At 41.8% G+C, this 24,342-nt stretch overlaps 1 protein-coding gene across 1 annotated transcript in view; it reads right to left on the bottom strand.

Moving 5' to 3' along the window:
* Positions 1-3,543: 3,543 nt before the first annotated feature.
* The window catches only part of vta1 (vesicle (multivesicular body) trafficking 1), a 42,050-nt gene continuing 21,251 nt past the window's right edge, over positions 3,544-24,342 (bottom strand). Inside the window, exons 4-8 of the mRNA XM_024420109.2 lie at positions 22,086-22,161; positions 19,519-19,630; positions 7,793-8,035; positions 6,307-6,384; positions 3,544-4,809 (exon numbers count right to left, since the gene is read on the bottom strand). Coding sequence (XP_024275877.1) covers positions 4,664-4,809; positions 6,307-6,384; positions 7,793-8,035; positions 19,519-19,630; positions 22,086-22,161 — 655 coding nt within the window. The 3' untranslated portion in view covers positions 3,544-4,663. The remainder of the gene's footprint in view (positions 4,810-6,306; positions 6,385-7,792; positions 8,036-19,518; positions 19,631-22,085; positions 22,162-24,342) is intronic.

Genomic DNA, 24,342 nt, shown 5'->3' with positions numbered 1-24,342 from the left:
CGCCCCACCCCAAAGTCCCGAGGGTTAAGAACATTTAAGAACATGTGCTCAGAATCACCTAGAATTCTACGTTGCTTCTCCATCACACTGAAAATGGACAAATTACATTTACATTTACATTTATTAGTCCAGTGGTGTAAAGTACTTAAGTAAAAAATACTTGAAAGTATTACTAAAGTAGCTTTTTTTTTGGTATCTGTTTTATATTTATGACAACTTTTACTTTTACTTCACTACATTCCTTAAGATAATAATGTACTTTTTAATTATTCATTACATTTTGAATGCTTAGCAGGACAGGGAAATTGTTTCAAGAGAACATCCCTTATCATCATGAGTCCGATCTAGGTACTCACTAAACACACATGCTTCATTTGTAAATTATGTCTGAGTGTTGGAGTGTGTCCCTACCTATCGATAACTTTCAAAAACAAGAAAATGGTGCAGCCTGGCTTGCTTAATATAAGGAATCTGAAATGATTTACACTTTTACTTTTGATACTTAAGTATATTTAAAACCAAATACTTTTAGACTTTTACTCAAGTAGTATTTTACTGGGTGACTTTCACTTTTACCTGAGTCATTTTCTATTAAGATATCTTTACTTTTACTCAAGTATGATAATTGGATACTTTTTGTACCACTGTATTAGTCCCAGGACATTTTTTTGTGTTCTGTCTGTGCTTTTTTTACATATAATTATTTTAGTTTTTTATTTAACAAGGCAAATTCTTATTTACAATGACAGCCTACCCAGGCCAAACCTGGACAATGCTAGGCCAATTCTGTGCCACCCTATGGGACTCCCAATCACAGCCAGATGTGATTCAGCCTGAATTTCAGCCTGGGACTGTAGTGACGCCTCTTGCACTGAGATGCCGTGCCATAGACCACTGCGCCACTCGGGAGCTACAGCACAAGTCTGGCTGACAAGGCCTATGGATTGTGTATGCCACAATGAAATAAACACATTATTGTTATTGGAAACTACTGCTAAATTAAAATGAGGGAGGACAAGACTGAAACAAGTTACATTTTGGACTGTAGTCCAAAATGAACAGACTTTGTACAATTAACAGACTTTGATTTGTTGGCTTTTTGATCCATCATTTGCTTCAAACGTCAGTTCAGATAATCTTCTTTTGTGATAATTCTCAACAGAGTTGGATATCTGAATTTGCATACCGTATCCACTTTTTTTTGTTGCTTTTTGGTCTCCACAGCCATCACTTTGATGTACATGAGGTTTATCCACAGCTAAAAGACAAAATTACATGTCTTCTATTGTATATAGAACTACAATAAAGTCACTGTAGTTCTATCAGCTCAGTTGGGTTGGGAGTTCAATAAAGATGAATGGGTATGAGAGATATTGGAATGAAACTAATGGGAAGCACTTTATCCACATTGACTCTTATGGGGTGATGAAAAAGTCAAACTAATTTTAAAGTATGGTTTCCAGTTGTGAGTTTCTTGTATAGCTTGGGACAGCACAGCTGTTTTATATGGCGGAGAGGAGAGGCTTTAAACTTTCACAAAAGCCAAAGAAGTGGCTGTTCTCCTACCAGTACATAACAATGAATCATGACTGAAAGAGATGATCAAATCCAGCTGACGTTCCCCACAGTACTGTCATATGTGAGCTCAGTAGAGCCAGTATTGATCTCATGTAAAGACAGTGTTTACATCGTGTGTGTGTAAGAGGGGGTATACTTTCAATATTGAATGCAAGGATTTAGAGGACATAACTGCCATGTGTGACATGACATTGCACTGCTATTCACAGTCACTGTCAGAGAATGACCTCTTTCAACTGACGGGTGACTTTTCTCCCCCAATGACCTTACAGCTAGAATAGACATGTGCAAGGAATCCACCTGATTTTCATTTGCATCAACACCATGCCCATCAACAAAGAGGAAGGGAGTCAGGAAAATACATGCTGATGGTGACAGTTCAATACCCTTTCTGTAACTCTTAAGGCAATAGGCAGGCAATGAAGATAAGACAATGAGCGCGATGACATCAAGAATCTAGGCATGATAATCACTTTGAACAGGTTGAGCAAAACAAAACGTGACCCGGACGACTAATTGATTATTTCCTTAATAAGTAAAGGGCTTGGGACACTCAAATGGAGTGGAACACAGAAACCAGATTAATTTACTAAACATAAGTGGGGTTAAACAGTAAATATGTGGTATTTTGGAAATGCACGACTCAAAAATGTCAGTCAGCAATCATGTAGTTCATTACAGGTTTACTTTCTATGCCTCTTGTAATGACATTATAAATATTACAAGTTCTTGTTCACACCTTTCATCTCATTTTCTCAAATTGCACATTCAAGCGTTCCTTTTAATGTGCCCGCAGAGTGAATATTCCACTATGAGGTCCACTCAATTATCTGCTCTTAAGAGTTTCAGCACATTTTAATAATGGTTGATGGCTATACATTAGTTAAATTACCATTATCCAAGGAGCAGTAAGAGACATTAGGGGATAATGACTTGGAGAAGGTCATTTTCAGAGCTTAGTTACATAAACAGAGAAAATTAGTTAAATATACTGAACAAAAATATAAATGCAATGTGTAAAGTGTTGTTCTCATGTTTCATTAGCTGAAATAAAAGATCCCAGACATTTTACATATGCACAAAAAGCTTATTTCTCTCAAATTTTGTGCACACATTTGTTTTCATCCCTGTTAGAGAACATTTGTCCTTTGCCAAAACAATCCATCCACCTGACAGGTGTGGCATATCAAGAAGCCGATTAAACAGCATGTTCATTACACAGGTGCACCTTGGGCTGGGGGACAATAAAAGGCCACTCTAAAATGTGCAGTTTTGTCACACAACACAATGCCATAGATGTCTCAAGTTAAGGGAGCATGCAACTCGCATGCCGACTGCAGGAATGTCCACCAGAGCTGTTGCCAGATAATTTAATGTTAATTTCTCTACCATAAGCCACCTTTAAACTCATTTTAGAGAATTTGGCAGTATGTTCAACCTGCCTCACAACCGCAGACCACGTGTAACCACGCCAGCCCAGGACCTCCACAAACGGCTTCTTCACCTACTGGATCGTCGGTGAGAAGCCACCCGGACAGTTGATGAAACAGGAATATTTCTTTCTGTAATAAAGCCCTTTTGTGGGGGGAAAACTCATTCGGATTGGCTGGGCCTGGCTCCCAAGTGGGTGGACCTATGTCTTCCCAGGCCCACCCATGGTTTGCCCCTGCACAGTCATGTGAAATCCATAGATTAGGGCCTAATTAATTTATTTCAATTGACTGAATTCCTTGTATGAACTGTAACTCAGTAACATTTTAAAAATTGTTTCATGTTTCGTCTATATTTTTGTTCAGCACACATTTGAAGTGGAGACAGCAATCGCAAGTTCTTGATATATTTATTCAAATAACCCATCAACTGGGACTGTTGCTGTCTCTACGGTGGAGCACTGGCATGCTTAATTACTTTCCAATTCAAAATCCTTATGGAAATGTATTAAATAATGAACAATGACCTAAACACTTCAATTGATTTGTTTTAATAATGGTCAAATGAGTCCTTCATTTACATTAAGTACACATTGACTAGAAAATGTAAAAAACAAAACAAGGGAGTTTAAATGAAAAATAAAGAACTCACAAACAGAAAACACACTAAGGAACTTTTGCATATTTGAGGATGGACTGATCAACTGCTCAGTCAAAGTTGACTACATACAAAATTACAAGTTTAGTGTTAAAGTAAGGGAAGCGCTTTCAACTAAAGTGACATTACCGTACCCTTGGAATTAGTTCTCTATGAGGCGGTTTCCTGGACACAGATTAAGCTTAGTCCTAGAATAAAAAACTTGCACAATGAAGACTCTCCATTAAAATAGTTTTTTAGTCCAGGACTAGGCTTAATCTACGTCTGGGGAAACTGGCCCCAAAGGTCCCCTCTCTGACTGCTCCCTCCCCAAGAAGCCATCACACAAAGTAAACATGAACAAGTCTTCCTCTTGCTTGGACAGTTTTGTTTGTACAGCTCTGTGTACTAAAGCAGACAGCATCAGTACAAACAGAGCACCAAGCATGAATAAATCACTTTAAAACATTTATTTAAATTGTGTTGATGCAGAAAGGACAGTCTTTCACCAAAGAAAAGGAGATAAATAGATACGGATTTGAAAACACAGTAAAGGGCAGATCAATAATGTCCCCTGATAATAATCTATTGAAGCATTGGTCTATAAATCAATTTTAACGAGAGAAACTGTGTAGTCTTAAAGTCTTATGAACTGCAAACGCTGAGCATGTCCCCAAAACATACATGCATACGGAGGGGGATGTGTGTTATCAAAACAGTCAGTTAGTTGCTAGTGGAAACTAATAAAGGTGGAAACTGTGCTAATAGAGGAAGGATGCACCGTTTTAATATACAGGCTCAGGAAGTCTTTATTGAGCGCTTCACTCTAGTCATGGACAGCCATGTTGGAAGCTACACAACAGGAGTCCAATATGGAGACACAGATGTCATTGTTGTTTACAGTGATGTTGAAGGCTTGGGACAGAATTGCTCTCTTCAGACACATGCCGTAGACTAGAGGCTAATGGTCTCTTCTGGACCAGATCAGCAATACAGTGACACCCGGGGACAATGGGTCTCATTCTTTTCCAGTGGTCAGTAAGTTGAGGGCCTTCTGCAGATTTTGCACCGCCGTGCCCACGTCTTCATACTGCAGGGCGCTGCCAGCGTACTTGCAGTACTTCTGAGCCCTGGTGTAGTCCTCTGGCGTGAGGCGCACGTCACCTGCCGAGACAGAGAATTAGGTGTTCCTTTGAGACGAGTAATTATTGAAAATGAAAGATACATTCTATGTGATCCCTTAATTAAGAGAGATTGTGTGTCTGAGTAACACACACCACCCGTTACTCTCTCACTGACCCAGCGTATTAGGTCATCAACTGAGTTATCACCAGCCTGACACAGCTCTCTGATTTACCCTTTAAATCAAAACATATTCCAAATCCAACCTCCCTATTCAATATCACCAGAATTTGAGACGCTAGCCATACGTCCCATGACTATTTTTCAATAGAAGACGCTATTTAGAACTCTTGAAGAACCATGTCAGTCAAGACCAGAGTATGTGAGCGGAGCGCGTTTCCCAAAGGCTGGAGTGTCGGCCTTCTCGCCCGCTCCAATTTAACTCCAGTACTGCTCCAGTAGCGCTCACTTCACCAACTCAGGGCATTTATAGCCCAGCATGCATTTGTAGGGTACTTGTGTGCTGCTATAGCCTCTTGCTTTAGCTACTGTCAGGAGTTTGCAAAATATTTTCATAAAGACACTTAAAATACTACACAGGTGCAAAATCAAGCTAGCTAGCACATTGTAGCTAGTTAGCAGACAGCTAGTACACACTAGCTTCTAAATCTAAATGTAATTTCACCACCTGTGCTGTTGGTAGAGATAACGCATCATCCTATCTGGCACCATTCAAGAATTTGGTCTCATCTCGTGTGTCTAACAGCGTGTGGCGTGAGAAGGTATCTGCTGGAGCCAGACCCTATACTCTTATTTTGCTTGGCTTCGAAAGGTTAGAGTCCTAGCTTAGAATTTGAATCTACAGAAACTCTAACTCAACCACTTAAGTAGGATTAGATCCAGCCAGATTATGGGTGATCTGCTTTTTGTAAATGATATTATACTGGACACTTTTATTCTATACACTTCAAGCAGAGAAAATATTTCATTTGCCTCAGTGTTTTTGGTAATGTTCCCCCCATACATTCGTCCTACAACACTATTAAACTAGACTCTGCTGAGTAAGCCATGTAATTATCACCTCTCATGCCAACCCAATGCTGTGTATTCTGCTCTCTATTCATTATGATTTATTAAAGCCACATTGCTATGACACTGCAATTGTTCATGTAGTCATTTTCTTTTCATCAGCCACAGACTGATTATTTGGGTTTGTCTGTGGTCATATTTTTCCCACCAGTGCTGGAAACCGAGAGCCCACAGTCTGTTTTCCATAAACCGTTTTATGAGGAGACCTGCCAGTCTCCCTCTCCATCCCTCACCCCCCCTTCGTCTCCTCACAGCCAAGAGGGGAACCATCTCATCCTGGCCACTTCAAATGAGCTGTAGGGTCTTCATGTTGTAAAAACTCAGCAGTCAGGATTTTCCACAGAGGTCTGTGGGACAGCAGGTGTGGCATGGTGTTTTTGGGGTGTGGGTGTGGTGAGCCCCAAGGTGCTTGGGGAAGGAAAGGGGGTACTATGCCGTCCCTGTCCTTACCTTCCTGAGTGGCACTCAGCAGTGAGGGGTCGACTGCCGGAATGCTTCGGGGAACAGGCACTGGTTTAATGGGCTCTCCTGTAAACAACACAGGGGAACAGGGAAGAGTTATTCTAGTCCACCCAGATCCTCTAGAGTCCAGGAAAAACCATACAGGGCACTTTCAACTTCTGCTACGCCACAACCAAGAAATGTGTTGGCTAGCGCTGTGATATGACTTTATGAAGTATAAAGAAGAGAAGTGGTTTGAATGCTGTTAGAGAGCAGAGAGCTGCTCAGGCCTCATTACATTTCTGACTCGAGCCAAATGGACGATTTACTGGTAAACTACAATGAAAACAAGGTCAGATTTGATGTAATCTGGAGCAATGTAAATTTTGCGCCTCAATTTATAGACCCCCCAAAAAACCTGCATTGATAGGTTCCAGATACATAGGTACAACAAAACAAGGGAGGCTACAAGGGAAATCTGCGCAGCTATATTTCATGTGTTTCTTCTGCAGGTCCTGGAGTCTGCATTGTGCCGCCCCTGATTCAATTAGCACCAGAGAACCTCAGGGGTCACTGCGTGGAGATGGGTCACTGAGGCTCTCATAGAATGCTTTTCCCCTGAGGCCTAGGGCCTGTCTGTGTCATTTGTGATTAGCTTACTGGCTTCCAGGCACAGAGGACACAGGCAGGCCCTGGGCATCCAAGGAAAAGCACCCTATCTGAGCCTCAGAGTGGACCCTGCTCCCACTGACCCCCTGCCCTCACCCCTGGCTTCGCTTTGGCTTTGATCTTTAAAAGGTGGAGAGAGAGGGCAGACAGACCTCTGGTACCACAGCCTACCAAGCCTGAGTCAATAAGGAATACATTTTGACTGTCCATATTACATCAACAACTACTTTAATGAGCCTGTGGCATATTAATAATAACCACTAGAGAATGAATAAACAAACATCTAGTTGGTCATTATCTGGTGGGGCTGTTACAAATGACAGTGTTTGCTGCTTTGTGTGAGGTAATTATTTTCTGGGTGATATGTGACAACACCCAAGTCAGCCACAAAGAAAGCAGTCATAGGGTTCATAGACACAACACTGTCCCTCCACTCACAAAGAGCTGCAAAGGAAAAATGATTAGGCCCTTTTTCTATGCTTGTCGACCATGCCAGAACATACAAAAACGGATCTAATGGCAAAGTTGATCCCACGGGCTTGAGCTAAGCTGTACTCAAGTTATGCCAGTGGATACAGTTTGTCTTAACTTCAACACAAGAACACCAGTCTATTATACATCAGGTTTGTGAAAACTTTCACAATGGTCAGATGAAGAATTAGTCAAATTAGCGGTTGGTTGCTGATCAGGATTGTAATGACATAGCAAGACTGCAGAGAGGAATTGATCAAGAGTCCATATGGGTCCTATAGATTCTGATGGTATTGTATCATTTCCTGAGGCTCCGCTGAGTGATAGGGTGGTGTGTAGAGGTCCCATACTCTACCTGCAGGTGTGTTAGCTGGACAGTGGGCTCCAGGAGGGATGTGGATGTTGTTGTAGTTGGTGGGGGGGTAGGGGGAACCCCCCATGGACCCCGGACCCTGAGGGTAGGGGGGACCCCCCATGGACCCTGGCCCCTGGTCTGGATCCCCAAAGCCGGGCTGGGAATGGGGTGGAGACTGGGGCTGAGCAGGCTGGGAGGACTGGTACGACGGTCCCCCTCCACCCTCAGCACCATACTCCTCATCTTGGGAGACAGGAAGACAAAAAGTGTAGTTTGTAGTCCCTCAGACTTTTGTCAGGGAACTCATATTGTAGATTTGCCCCAACATGTTTTTCAAGATGACAATACACCGACCCCATACCACGTCAGACATCTGATGAGGCAGAACTTATGCAAGACTGAGTGTTAGCTACATGAGGTATACATCTATAAATCTTTGCAATAAAATCAATTTTCCGCAGATGAACATGCTTGAAGACTACCCACTGAGTTACATCATTACCGTGCTGTGGCAACAATATCAGAGGCTGACTCAATATGGCTAGGAACTATAACAATTCAAGCTAGGTCATCAGAGTCCCTGCCCATCTTCTAACAACATCTGAAAGCCCAACCTCTTCAAAGAGTATCTTAAATAATCCAAGAGCAAAATAAATAAATAAATGCAAGAATTGTGAACTAAAGGAAACATTTACTTACTATGACATGTGGATGTCCAACCTATCTTAAGATGAATGCACTAAGTGTAAATCGCTCTGGATAAGAGTATCTGGTAAATGACACAAATGCAAAGTACGTGTTACAATTCTGTCAGGCTCGAAACACTTTTAGTCAAAGCCCAACAGACTGCTACACTTTATCTTAGTAATTCCCTTCCAAACATCACCCACATTATCTTTCAATCATGTGGATTTTACTCGCAATATGCCTTCATCTAAAATCGGTTTTGTTTAGTTCATTTTTCATTGAGGAGTCAGACCGTCGGTATGCTTAAAGTTTAAACTATGTGCAGCACCAGGTCCCAGACCGTGCAGCACCAGGTCCCAGACCGTGCAGCACCAGGTCCCAGACCGTGCAGCACCAGGTCCCAGACCGTGCAGCACCAGGTCCCAGACCGTGCAGCACCAGGTCCCAGACCGTGCAGCACCAGGTCCCAGACCGTGCAGCACCAGGTCCCAGACCGTGCAGCACCAGGTCCCAGACCGTGCAGCACCAGGTCACAGACCGTGCAGCACCAGGTCCCAGACCAGCCATCCTCTCCTCATGCAACATGAGGAATGAGTCACCAAGGAGCCACTCTTTTCTTTCATGCAACCACTGATGCAAAGGAATGCTACAGCTATGGAAGTGGATCTGAGCTTCCAACACACTGCGACAGCTTCTTGGCAAGGATTTGCTGAGATGAATTAAATGGCCACTTTGGGGCAATGTGCCAAATGCCTACATACTGCTCATTTGGAATGATGTACATACAGTACATAGGAACAGTAAGTTGTGGAAAAACATAAAGCATTAGCCTAAGTTTTGTTATGCAAAAGGGAAGCCTAAGATTAAAACACAAGTACTTGATTAGTGATGTATAGCAGACTAAACATATTTTACTTTAAAAGTCTATTCAGACAAAAACATGATTTGAAGTGCTGTGTGTACTGAACTTAAATCAGCTTGAATTGGAAAAAGTGATCTACTTTGTCTTTGAGCTACGATATGCACCATATGTTTATATAGCACAGTGAGCCAATTCCCAGAAGAAAAAGCTTAAATCCAGTACTGAAGAAAAAGGAAATTCCATTTAAAATGGGTAAGGCACCTATTCTTTAGACTCATTAAAAGTAATACGTTCAAAACATATTTTGGAGTGAGCACATTTAATTTAAAGAAAATATTATATTACATCCATACACTATATATATACAAAAGTATGTGGACACCCCTTCAAATTTGTGGATTCGTCTATTTCAGCCACACCCATTGCTGAAAGGTGTATAAAATCGAGCACACAGCATTAGCAGCAGAGTGGCCTTATAGAAGAGCTCAGTGATTTTCAATGTGACACTGTCATAGGATGCCACCTTTCCAACAAGTCAGTGTCATATTTCTGCCCTGCTAGAGCTGCCCCGTTCAACTGTAAGTGTTGTTACTGTGAAGTGGAAACGTATATGAGCAAGAATGGCTCATACGCAAAGTGGTAGACCACCCAACCTCACAGAACTGAACCGCCTGTAACACTACCGTGTTCCAAACTGCCACTGGAAGCAACGTCAGCACAATAACTGTTCGTCTGGAGTTTCATGAAATCGGTAACCATGGCTGAGCAGCCACACACAAGCCTAGGATAACCATGTGCAATGCCAAGCGTCGGCTGGAGTGGTGCAAAGCTCTCCGCCATTGGACTCAGTGGAGCAGTACAAACACTTTCTCTGGAGGGATGAATCATGCTTCACCATCTGTCAGTCCAATGGACGAATCTGGGTTTGGTGGATGCCAGGAGAACGCTACCTGCCCCAATGCATAGTGCCAACTGTAAAGTTTGGTGGAGGACGAATAATGGTACTGGGCTGTTTTTCATTGTTTGGGCTAGACCACTTAGTTCCTGTAATCTTAATGCTACAGCATTTCAACAACATTCTAGACGATTCTGTGCTTTGTGGCAACTGTTTGGGGAAGTCCCTTTCCTGTTTCAGCATGAAAATGCCCCCATGTACAAAGCGAGGTCCATAGAGAAATGGTTTGTCGAGATCAATGGAAGACCTTGACTGGCCTGCAGACAGCCCTGACCTCTACCCCATCAAACACCTTTGGGATGAATTAGAACACCAACAGCAAGCCAGGCCTAATCGCCCTACATCAGTGCCCGACCTCACTAATGCTCATGGCTGAATGGACGCAAGTCCCCGCAGCAATGCTCCAAAATCTAGTGGAATGCTTTTCCAGAAGAGTGGAGGGCATTATAGCAGCAAATGGGGGTCCAACTCCATATTAACGCCCATGATTTTGGAATGAGATGTTCGACTAGCAGGTGTCCACATACTTATGGTCACGTAGTGTATTTTCAGAGATTAAAAATCAAACATTCTATGTGCTATATTTGACACCACTTAGGACATACTGTAGGAAGTGTGAGATGAATGAAAAACAGACTATAACACATTTTCATATACAGTTGCGGCAAAACATATCAGCAAGCTAGCACTTTTCTTAAATAATTATGTTTCTTCTAAAATAAGTTGAAATTGGAATACTTTTGTTCCCCAAACCTTGTTATTGGATTTTCAACATTGCAGAACCAATTTTATTTAAAAATGTAAAAAAAATGTACATGGAAAAAATGATTGGCACCATGGAGCTAGTATTTGGTTGCACAGCTTTTGGCCAAGATAACTGCCAACAAATGTTTATTGTAGCCATCAATGAGCTTGCTGCACCCTTCTACTGGCAATTTGTCCCACTCTTTGGAAACAGACTGCTCTAATTCTTCAATGTTTGAGGGGTGCCCTCCACCAACTGCTAATCTCAGCTCTCACCCATAGATTTTGGATGAGATTCAGGTCAGGACTCTTCGCTGGACACTCCAGAACAGTCCAGCGTTTCTTCTTGAACCATTCCAGGGTGCTTTTTAATGTGTGTTTGGGGTTGTTGTCTTTCTGGAAGATCCACTGCCTTCTACACAGACACAGTTTTTGGACACTGGATTGAACATTGCACTCCAAAAGACCTTGATAATCTGCTGATTTCATGATGTCCTGCACATAGACAGGGGTGGTCTTAGTGATTTGGATGCCCCATGCAGGGGATTTACAACAGGTGTAGAGCCTAACTGGCATAGAGTTGAAGTCGGAAGTTTACATACACCTTAGCCAAATACATTTAAACTAAGTTTTTCACAATTCCTGACATTTAATCCTAATAAAAATTCCCTGTCTTAGGTCAGTTAGGATCACCACTTTATTTTAGGAATGAGAAATGTCAGAATAATAGTAGAGATAATGATTTATTTCAGCTTTCATTTCTTTCTTCACATTCCCAGTGGGTCAGAAGTGTACATCCACTCAATTAGTATTTGGTAGCATTGCCTTCAAATTGTTTAATTTGGGTCAAATGCGTCGGGTAGCCTTCCACAAGCTTCCCACAATAAGTTGGGTGAATTTTGGCCCATTCCTCCTGACAGGACTGGTGTAACTGAGTCAGGTTTCTAGGCCTCCTTGCTCGCACACACCTTTTTAGTTCTGCCCACAAATGTTCTTTCAGGTTATGTCGATATAGGACTCGTTTTACTGTGGATATAGATACATTTGTACCGGTTTCCTCCAGCATCTTCACAAGGTAATTTGCTGCTGTTCTGGGATTGATTTGCGCTTTTCACACCAAAGTACGTTCATCTCTAGGAGACAGAACTCGTCTATTTCCGGAGAGGTATGACGGCTGTGTGGTCCCATGATGTGTATACTGGTGTACTATTGTTTGTACAGATGAACGTGTTACCTTCAGGCGTTTGGAAATTGCTCCCAAGGATGAACTAGACTTGTGGAGATCTACAAAAAGAAAATCTGAGGTTTTGGCTGATTTCTTTTGATTTTCCCATGACGTCAAGCAAAGAGGCACTGAGTTTGAAGGTAGGCCTTGAAATACATCCACAGGTACATCTCCAATTGACTCAAATTATGTCAATTAGCCTATCAGAAGCTTCTAAAGCCATGACATAATTTTCTGGAATTTTCCAAGCTGTTTAAAGGCACAGTCAACTTAGTGTATGTAAACTTCTGACCCACTGGAATTGTGATACCGTGAATTATTACTGAAATAATCTGTCTGTAAACAATTGTTGTAAAAATTACTTGTGTCATGCACAAAGTAGATGTCCTAACCGACTTGCCAAAACTATAGTTTGTTAACAAGAAATTTGTGGAGGTTGAAAAACAAGTTTTAATGACTCCAACATAAGTGTATGTAAACTTCCGACTTCAACTGTACATACGCAGTGCGCAAGTTTCAAGTTTGGGGAAGATAATTTTCATCTTTATAATAAACGCATTACATTCATAATCGCATGTGGGGTCACTTTTGAGAATGGTGTTTTTCAGCAAATGGAACATTCTCGCGTATAGCCTACTGCAGTGTGCGCATTGCTGCACTTACAATGTGAAGAAATAGCCTAATAGTTTATCAACATTTTCAGCCAAACATTATCATCTGTTCAGTCAGGCTCACTGCTTAAAACAATTATTTTTTTATGCTAGTGGTTGTATTAATTTGGGATCTATTACATCCCACAACTGTCCCAGAATATGTTTGGAATATTTATATCTCGCACAGAATAGGTCAACTGTTGTACTATGTGGGATAGTAGATTAACATAGGCTAGTGCTTTTGCTGTTCATTAGGCCAACTCATCTTGAAGGCTGACGAAAAGTAAATGTGGACAGTTATTCCAATATCTTCAATATGCGGCTCGGAAAAGGACGCGCGCATCTTTGTCCCAGATGTGTCGGTCGTCACTTGTTGCCTGTGAGAAAGACCCGATCACGTGATGGAGAGCTATGTGAGTGAGGTGCTTTGGCACGCAGCTGGGAGAAGGGAATTATAATTATTATATTCAGCCCAAGGGCACAACGGCCACTTGCTGCAAAGGGAATGGATTTTTGTAAGGGGGCATTACGGCCACACAAGGGGATGCAGCCTGTAAATTCAAGGCATTATCAAGTGCTTGTCAATTTGTGAATGAGGGACTGATGAAGTATGTTCAGCCTGTGCAAAAAACAAAGCAGAGTGCATGCCTTTCACGCAACTTTTAAAAAAAGTTGTCATTAGAGTCACATTCTTCATACTATAAAATAATGCCACGAAATTCTAAGCAAATATTGCTGGCTGAATTAACTAGTGTAGCTCACAGCCATACTGCATAGCCAGATCAGGGCCTAACATAAGGACAACTCCGAGTACGATATTCTGTTCTTCTGAAATCAGAATAAATCTAATTCTATTTGTCACATGCGCCGAAATACTTACTTAAAAGCCCGTAACCAACAATGCAGTTAAGAAAATATTTAATAAATAAATTAAAAATTAAAAAAGTAACTATAAAATAACAATGAGGCTATGTGCGGGTCAATGTGCGGAGCTACAGGTTAGTCGAGGTAATTTGAAGATGTAGGTTAGGGGTAAATTGACTATGACTATCTATAGATAATAAACAGTGAGTAGCACCAGTGTAAAAACAAAGGTGGAAATAGTCCAGGTGGCCATTTGATTAATTGTCCAGCAGGCTTGGAGGTAGAAGCTGTTAAGAAGCCTTTTGGACCTAGAATTGGCACTCCGGTACCGCTTGCTGTGCGGTAGCAGAGAGAACAGTCTACGACATGGGTCTTGAGACAATTTTTTGGGCCTTCCTCTGACACTGCCTAGTACATTTTTATTTTATTTAACCTTTATTTAACTAGAGAAGTCAGTTAAGAACAAATTCTTATTTACAATGACAGCCTAGGAACAGTGGGTTAAGTGCCTTGTTCAGGGGCAGAACTTTTACCGTGACAGCTCGGGGATTCAATCTAGCAACCTTTCGGTTACTGGCTCTAACCACCTGCCACCCCAAGTATATATGTCCTGGATGGCAGGAAGCTTGGCCCCAGTGATGTACTGGGCCGTATGCACTACCCTCTGTAGCACCTTATGGTCAATAGACTACATTTTCTTCATATGATGTTTCTTAAAAGAGACCTGTCTAAAATAAATAATGGATTAATTGTGATGGTGTAGGCTATATTAAAATGGACTTATTAAAATGTAGAAGTTCCAAAGGTCTGCATCAGTGGCTTGCAGGCTGTGTGTGGAAGACAGGAGATGCTAAATGTGTTTATGTTAATTAACAGTCAATTATCGTGAGAACGGCAGTTATTTGCTTGACAATCACCTGCTGACAAAATTTCATGACCACCACAGCCCTAGCGGAGACCAAAGTTTTTTTCTCCAATTTCTGCTTATTTTAAATAGGGAATTATTTAAGAAAAGTGCAAGGGTGCCAATTTATTTGTCCGCCCACAACTGTATGCATCTGTGTCAGTCTTAAAACCAGTTTCTCTGCCAATATGTGTTTTTCTAGCCTATTGTCCCATTTCCCCCCAGACTCTAAGTTAAATAATATGGGTGGGGTAACTCAAATAAACCATCTTGGCTTATGTCAGTACGTCTGCATTTGTCATGATACGAAAAGGAAGTCTATAGGGAGAACCAGAGTACTGAGGGATAATATGAAGGAATGCGCAAGGGCCCAGATGGGGAGGGGAGGGCTGGTCCCCGAAGAGCTCTCTGAGATAGCTCTCCCTATGGAGCTGTGAAACAGGAACTGGATCGTTTCCCTGCAGACACTCTCCCCTGACTCCCCCTGCTCTGCTCCAGTCTGTCACAGGCCAGCCAGCCAGCCAGCCAGCCAGCCCTGCACAGCACAGCCGCCCCCTGCCTGGCCTGCACAGCCTCACACACTAAGCAGCTTTGTATCCTGCTTACTTACAGAGTGGGAACTTGATTGCCCTGAGATAAAATGTCTCTCCCCCCCTCTCTCTCTCTTTGGATCAGAGGAAACTCCCACGATTAGAGCCACGTGAGAGACAGATAGTGAAGATAAAGCCGCAGTTAGTCTCACATTATGTCTGAATTGGTTAAAGGAGGCAGAGAACTGGATCAGTGGTTGAGCGGTTTCGCTCATGGTCCACTTAATCTTGATTTGTGCCAATAACAGATGGGAGTGATGGGCATTTTAAATGGGTGTGGATAGGCTTGGAATATTGTTTCACATTTGAGTCGCCTGCTGCCTTGTGCATAGGACAGACAGTCCCAAAGTTTGAAAAGAAATGCACTGCTGACACTCTAAATTCAGTTCTGAAATCACAGACCATTGATCCACTGCACTGAAACTCGCCTAATATCCAAAGGATTCTCATAAATTATACATTTTCGAACCCAATTATAAGATTCAAACAAAGTAGCCTCGAAACATATGTGCTGATTCTTATCAGAGCTGAGCTGATGACAGTCCTCTGCTTGGCCAAAAGTCACTCTCAAAAATGTCACTGGGGACTCCAGAGGTACTGAGTGTTCTGAAAGAGCCATCCAATGATGGACTAGAAAAGAAACTTCAATACATTATTGATACCTTTGCCTATGACAGAGTGAGAATGTTGAGTATTTGCAGCTTTTGAAGTTAAATTGGAGAGAAACTCTCCCAAAATGTCACCCCTTTCCATACTTTGCCCTTAACACCTTTGTTATTTGAGATGTGACCTTATTTCTTATGAAATGTTAATGAATCCGTCTGTACTAGTTTCCATCTTTTGGTGGCATGGCTACAAAACAAACGTGCCTTCTCCGACTAGACTGGTGGGCAACATGGCATGAAGCTTGCACTTGTTTGTTCTACCCAGATGGAAGCATGGTGCGCTCTCTCTTCCATCAGAACATGTCAGTACCAGGGTTCAGCACCATGGTTGAAGCTCTGGGAAAATATGCTAATCAACAAAGTTGCTTATTGGCTTTCCATCATTTCAACAAGAGTGTTTTCCTCCATCCCTTTCCCATTGCTAATCATCTCCTCCTCGGAAGTGGAAAGTTCAGGAAATATGTATCTGAGACAATACAGTTACTGTGGCCTCTGAACAAAGCAAGATTTATTCCCACATGTTTCATTAGGATACCTAGTCAGTTGTATAACTGAATGCCTTCAACTGAAATGTGTCTTCCACATTTCAAATGTGTCTTCCACATTTAACCACTTTAACAGGTCAAACAAAAGGTGTTTTAACATAAGAAAATAATATTACTGGTTGTAAGAGTACAAGCAATAAAATGAAGAATAAAACGCTTCTCAAAACAACCTAATTGAATACAAAAACTCTGAAAATCTATCCCATATCAAAATACAGTAAACCAATCAACCAACTCAAGACTCAAAATGAAAGTCGAAAATACAAAATGACCACCTAAATTACAGTCACTGTTTATCATTGAAACATCCAATTTTCTTTTCCATTTTCACCCCACAGCATGTCTACATGTTTTCATATTTTCATTTGACGAGTAGCAGCGGGCCACCCTCTTCCTGAGGTGTTTGGCAGACATGTGGAAACAGGAAGATGCAGTGATAAGACTATGATGCGTGTGGACTGAGTTAGACGCAATACGAGAGAGAGGAGAGAGTATAATATCAGCTTTCTCTTGGCAATGTTACACCTCAGTGGGAATAACCCTGCATGTCACCACTTACAGAGGGAGGCCCAGATTCACAACAGGCGGGAGGGGAGGGACGTTGCTCTTCCCTAACAAAAGAGATGAACTACACCAGAAAGTAGGCTATGACTGACAACATGGCTAATAGGCTACACTGACAGTCATACTCTAACTTTTCTCACTTGTTCGACTGAAAACAAAAAAGGGAGCTAAAATAGGGGACAGGGTAGCGACACGTTGACTTAAGAGGTCCCGTCCTCAGTTTGTGCCTGCGTGCGGGTCGGCTCGCAGTGGACTGGAGGGCTACAGAGATGACTTAAATCTCTGACATGGGCTGCTCAGGTCAAATACACTGTAGCACATCCAGCAGATGTTCAGAGAGGAGGACAGTGATCTAACAGCTCTGCAGCGCCATGGTCGGCTTCTACCTCGTGGTTAGGAGGGTCCCCCTGCTCAACCTGGCCAAACGCTCTGTTCTTGGTCCGAGATCTAGTTGCTCTGAGAGTATCAGTCTCTGAAGGGTGTTAAAAACGTACACCGACAGACAGGCATGGAATCTGCACACAAACCAAGATGAAACTGAAGTATGTAACATAATCATACATTGTAAGACTGTTCTTAACCAGTGGGTTTCAGCCGTAACCTTCAATAATAGGTTTTGTAACATTATATAATTGTTACACCACAGCGGTAAAACCACCCTGCCTGATCCTCTCAGGATAAGGTGTTCGAAAGCATCATAAAATAAACATCAGCTCTCTCACACAGAGCCAACACCGCAAGTTCCACTGCGAGCCTCGGGTGCTACACTTGATACAGTGCCTTGCAAAAGTATTCATCCCCCTGGGCATTTATCCTATTTTGTTGCATTACAACCTGTAATTTAAATAGATTTTTATTTGGATTTCATGTAAATGGACAGACAAAATAGCACAAATTGGTGAAGTGAAATGAAAAAAATGTTTTATTTAAAAATGTTTTTTTTAATAAAAAATAAAAAACAGAAAAGTGGTGCTTGCAATAGGTTTTTTGCAATGAAGCCCCTAAATAAGATCTGGTACAACCAATTACCTTCATAAGTCATATAATTACCCCAGAGTCTGCAACACCACTAAGCAAGGGGCACCACCAAGAAAGCGGCACCTTGAAGACCAAGGAGCTCTCCCAACAGGTCAGGGACAAAGTTGTGGAGAAGTACAGATCAGGGTTGGGTTATAAAAAAAGATCTGAAACTTTGAACATCCCACAGAGCACCATTAAATCCATTATTAAAAATGGAAAGAATATGGCACCACAACAAACCTGCCAAGGGAGGGCCGCCCACCAATACTCATGGACTGGGCAAGGAGGGCATTAATCAGGGAGGCAACAAAGCTAACCCTGAAGGAGCTGCAAAGCTCCACAGCAGAGATTGGAGTATCTGTCCATAGGACCACTTTAAGATATACACTCCACAGAGCTGGGCTTTAATGGAAGAGTGGCCAGAAAAAAGCCATTGCTTAAAGAAAAAAATAAGCAAACATGTTTGGTGTTCCCCAAAAGGCATGTGGGAGACTCCACAAACATATGGAAGAAGGTACTCTGGTCAGATCAAGCTTTTTGGCCATCAAGGAAAACGCTATGTCTGGCGCAAACCCAACACCTCTCATCACCCCGAGAACACCATGTTTTTCCCATCAGCAGGGACTGGGAAACTGGTCAGAATTGAAAGAATGATGGATGCCGCTAAACACAGGGAAATTCTTGAGGGAAACCTGTTTCAGTCTTCCAGAGATTTGAGACTGGAACGGAGGTCACCTTTCAGCAGGACAATGACCCTAAGCATACTGCTAAAGCAACATTCGAGTGGTTTAAGGGTAAAGATTTAAATGTCTTGGAATGGCCTAGTCAAAGCCCAGAACTCAATCCAATTCAGAATCTGTGGTATGACTTAAAGATTGGTGTACAGCAACGGAACCCATCCAACTTGAAGGAGCTGGAGCAGTTTTGCTTTGAAGAATGGGGGAAAAAATCCCAGAGGGTAGATGTGCCAAGCTTATAGAGACATACCCCAAGAGACTTACCACTGTAATTGCTGCAAAAGCTGGCTTTACAGAGTATTGACTTTTTTGGGGGGGGGTGAATAGTTATGCACGCTCAAGTTTTCCGTCTTTTTTGTCTTATTTCTTGTTTGTTTCACAATAAAAAATATTTTGCATCTTCAAAGTGGTAGGCATGTTGTGTAAATTAAATGATACAACCCCCCCAAAAAATATATATTTGAATTCCAGGATGTTAGGCAACAAAACAGGAAAAATCCCAAGGGGGGTAACTACGTTCGCAAGCCACTGTAAGACACACAATGATGGCTAACCTTTACCAACTGAAGTACCACGTCACCCAGACGGAGGAAAGCAGGTCTAAAGGCTCCTGAAGGAAAGGCCAGGAGAAGAGGTATTTTCTTAACGGGAGACAGTGTTTGTTTGAGTCGCAGTGCTGATAGGCAGTGCTGATATAATATCAGTCCTTACCATACGTTTCCTCCTCATAGCCATCAGGGCCAGCCTGTGGGGTTTCACCGCTCTTCAGACAGTTGTGGATGTAAGTGGCCTTCCATCTCGCATACTTCCTGTGCTGGATGTTCTGAAAAAGGGAAAGGAACAAGGGAGGCAGGGAGGAGAGGGGGTAAATAAACACAGAAATATTCAAGATAAGAGATATGGAATTAAAAGCAATTAGTTAAACAATGGAGACTGGATGAAAGGCTTAAGGTAGGACTATATTTATTTTCCTTTAGCTTACGGTAAAGGGATGGAAGGGGAGTAGGTGAAGCAATAACTGTGGTCTAACACCCAGGTCACCAAATTCATTAGAAGTTCTATGCACCTAATTTAAAAGTTCTCCCCCTGTTAATCTTATCTGGAGATTAATTCAATGGAAATTCATTTAGGAGCTTCCTTTGGAGAAAACAAAACTTCAATGTTGAAACTACACATTCACAAGGGTTCTTCCAGGTGGTTCTTTCTAAATGACTTAGCAAAATGAATACAATGAAGACATTTCTTTCTGAAGCAACTAACTCACACAATCATATTTCTAATCTAAATGATCCCTGGAGATAACAACATGCTAGCCCTGAGGGGAAGTTTAGGATTGATGGTAGCTATGATTAGAGCTCACACTTAATAGTCTCACATACTCCCTCAAATCACCATTTTCTAAAAGTTTGGGTCCTCCACTCTCTGGTGATGAAATGTCCTTTTTTTCTGTATGAAATCCAATCCCCCACAATGCATCGTGACATGCTTTGTATAAAAAAAGTATATACAGCAATCAGCGAGCGGGCAACTGTGAGGCTCCATTGTCTGGGTTAGTGTTACAGAGGAAAAAAAAACTGAGTTGTAAAGCAGCCTCTCCAATGAGCTATCTGCAGCAGGAAAATGTGTGGCCCTTAGGGAGAGACAAGCAACTCAATGAAACATTGTCTGTTGTCTGCCACAGGCCACTTCCCTCAGTAGAAAAGCCATCTGTAGCCATGGAGAGAGAAGCTTTAATAAGCCCACAGCTGCTGAGATGGGGTCTATGGGTGTTTCTCAAAATGCATACTACCGTGCTCCGAGCACGCACATTGGAGCGCGGGTGGGTCGGAATCCAAATCAAAGTATTCGAAACAGAGCACGGAGGGTACTTCACAAATGCATACTCCGTTTGTACATATTTTGAAGCATGCATCGATGCAAGCTTCAATAGAAACTAAGCAAACAAATATGACTCAACCACGTAAAAAATGAAGCTACATTTCTTGAAATCAATGGCGGCCTTTATTTGAGCTGAAGCGAGAGAAAATACACACCTACTAAGGAATTAAATGTTGCCTATTCACATCTCATGTTGCCTGACCACAATATTTCATCTTGATATATTAATAAATACATGCTGTGTTAATTTTGGTATGTTTACCTGCCAACATACCGTAGATAGCAAGTCCAAAATAAGGCAATAGGGCTAACTGGCTAGCTACTAGTACTGTTAGCTAGCTATCCAAAAATAATTGATATCTTGTAAAATATACATTTTCAGTCACTTTTGCCTGTTAAACTATCTGGTTTGATATATTATTAGGATTCACATAGCTGACAGTTATGAAGTAAAACGGTTGCTTTGTGTGTGTGTGTCTTGTTTCGTCTCTATTGCCATTGTTGTCATGGCTGGAATACAGTTGGGGGAATGGGTAAGTCCATAGTAAGTCAATAAAGCTAACTGGCTAGCCATAAAGAATTGGTAGCTACACACGAAAAATGTACATCTACCTTGCATAACATTAGATTTAGGTCGTTTTTGCCTGTTTAACTAGCTGGATATCTAGATGATTAAAATTCACAAATCTAGCTGATATTTATGAAGTAAAGCGTTTGCTGTGTGTATATCTTGTTTCGTCCATTGTTGCCATTGTGCTGGCTGAAAGAAGTTCCAGTGAATGAGGGGGTGAAGCTTGAGGTAATACAGACACAGTAGGGTGAGTGCGAGTGCTTTTCAAATGTATGGTTGTGTGCATTCTCCACACTCTTGTCCTCAGAAGGACGTAGTCAAGAGAAAGTGGTCGGAGAATGCACTCGGAGCATGAGAGTGTGGAGCACTGTAGTATGCATTCTGAGAAACACTAGTAGTGTCTAGTTGTCTACAGTTCTAGACTGGAGAGGCTCTATATGTTACAAGCTGTTTCCAGGAACACGCCGTTTTCCAGTCAGATCAGTCAGTAATCTCACGACTGGAATGAGTAGATCAAATAGAAATTCCCCATATTTTCCCGTCTCTTGGATTTTCTATGTCTGAGAGCAGCCATAGACTGATGGACGGATGGCATTGTGGCTAGTCAGTTCATATTACCTCACACATATTAATTAATATGCTGAAATAAAAAGGTAGATGTAGTTACAGTAGTTTATAGGCCCTATACAGTAGGATGAGGGTATTCAATATAGAATGCGCTGCAGGTAGCCTAGTGATTAGGAGCGTTGGGCCAGTAACTGAAAGCTCACGGGTTTGAATCACAGGTGAAAAACATGTCAAAAATGTTTTTTTTTATTTTTTTACTTACCTCCTCCGATAACTCGCCGAAAACTGACAGGACATCTAACAAAAGGCTGGATGTATAGAAGGACTTAATCATATTCCTACAAAGAGAGACAAAAAAAAAAGTTAATTAAGGCATACTGAAGTCATTCGACCCAAGTGTTTTAAACCTGCCGACTGTGACAAATGTATTCTACAAGAATGGATTAGGCTGTGTCACAGAACATGGATAATTCTATAATTATCAAATACACTATATATACACAAAAGTATGTGGACACCCCTTCAAATTAGTGGATTCAATTTTTTTCAGTCATACCGGTTGCTGACAGGTGAATAAAATCAAGCATACAGTCATCCAATCTCCATGGACAATACAAATAAATAAATAAATAAATAAATAATAATAATAATTTTAAAAACGTTGGCAGTAGAACGGCCCTACTGAAGTGACTTTCAACGTGGCACCGTCATAAGATGCCACCTTTTCTTCAAATTTCTCCCCTGCTAGAGCTGCCCTGGTCAACTGTAAGTGCTGTTATTGTAAAGTGGAAACATCTAGGTAAAACAACGGTTCAGCTGAGAAGTTGTAGGCCACACAAGCTCACAGAATGGGACCACTGAGTGCTGAAGCACGTAAAAATCATCAGTTCTCGGCTGCAACACTCACTAATGAGTTCCAAACTGCCTATGGAAGCAACGTCGGCACAAGAACTGTTTGTCGGGAGCTTCATGAAATGGGTTTCCATGGCCGAGCAGCCACAGACAAGCCTAAGACCACCATGTGCAATGCCAAGAATCGACTGGAGTGTTGTGAAGCTCGCCGCCATTGGTGGAAACGAGTTCTCTGGAGTGATGAATCACTTCACAATCAGGCAGTCTGATGGATGAATCTGGGTTTGGTGGATGCCAGGAGGACGCTACACCTGCCTGAATGCACAGTACCAACTGTAAGGTTTGGTGGAGGAATAATGGTCTGGGGCTTTTTTTTTTCATGGTTCGGGCTAGGCCCCTTAGTTCCAGTGAAGGGAAATCTTAATGCTACAGCATACAATGACATTCTAGACGATTCTGTGCTTCCAACTTTGTGGCAACAGTTTGGAGAAGGCCCTTGGCTGTTTCAGCATGACAATGCCCCTGTGCACAAAGCAAGGTCCATACAGAAATGGTTTGTCGAGATTGGTGTAGAAGAACTTGACTGGCCTGCACAGAGCCCTGACCTCAACCCCATCGAACACCTTTGGGATGAATTTGAACGTGGACTGCGAGCCAGGTGACTTTTGGCCATGTAGTGTATGTGGATTTGTCTCTTATGAATTTGAATGATGAATTGGATCCAAGGAACCAAACAGGTCTGTAAATATCAAACTATGACACGAGTCATGACACTAAAAGAGAGGACTGTGGGTCTGGAGTCAGAGTTCAGAGGCGACACCACTTGTGGGAATTCAGTGTAGATCACAGGACAGGAAGCAGGGAGGAAAAATGTCATAAAATCCCACAGCTGGTTCCAGGAAGCATAAAACACAAGGCCGTAAAAAAACACAGAAACATAGGGGCTTGCTTTCTGGGGGCTTCCAGCACAGAGGTGTGCCATGTCAATGTAAGACTTGTCGTGGAGCAGAGCAGTGCAGAGTGGAAAGTAGACCAATGTATTGAAAAGCTGAAGGAAGTTTCCTATTCAGGATTAGTTCCCATAAACATTCAACTCTGCACCTCTACACATGACATAATGTAACATTTATAGCTTATTTATGTAGATCTAGTTCCCTGTAAATCAAAGCTTTTTTTGTGCCGGAGAGGAATATTAATATAGCCTACTTCTCGTTATCCCGACTTGAAGACAAGCGTGTTTCATTTGTATTTTCACATTTCTTCAAATGTGGTTGTACGTATTTGTCTACATACCATTGCTGGCACCAGTTTTACCAGACAAACAGACGTCATCAATAAATACTATAGGTATACTATATAACTCTCTCAAGATTGGCCTCAAGTGCATTCCTTGTTCAAATATCAATTATTAAACACTGGGTATATTTAATGTTTTCAATTTCCTAAGAAAAATAATTTTGTGAGCCAGAAACCATACTCTGTCCTTTCTTCAACACACAGTGCAGAGCAGCCACTCCCTCTCCGTCTGACCACACTTCATCCATTCCTATTTAATGGTCTGCAAAATACTAGTACTGCAGAGCACCGTGGAAACCATCCTGATGTCTGGGTTGATCACAGTAAATCCTTCCACACCGCTTCACCTTAACCTGAGGTTAACTATGATG

The sequence above is a fragment of the Oncorhynchus tshawytscha genome, linkage group LG05 (assembly GCF_018296145.1).
Source record: "Oncorhynchus tshawytscha isolate Ot180627B linkage group LG05, Otsh_v2.0, whole genome shotgun sequence".
NCBI lineage: Eukaryota > Metazoa > Chordata > Actinopteri > Salmoniformes > Salmonidae > Oncorhynchus > Oncorhynchus tshawytscha.
The sequence above is the reverse complement of the archived record's forward strand: the minus strand, read 5'-3'. Positions and strand labels throughout refer to the sequence as shown.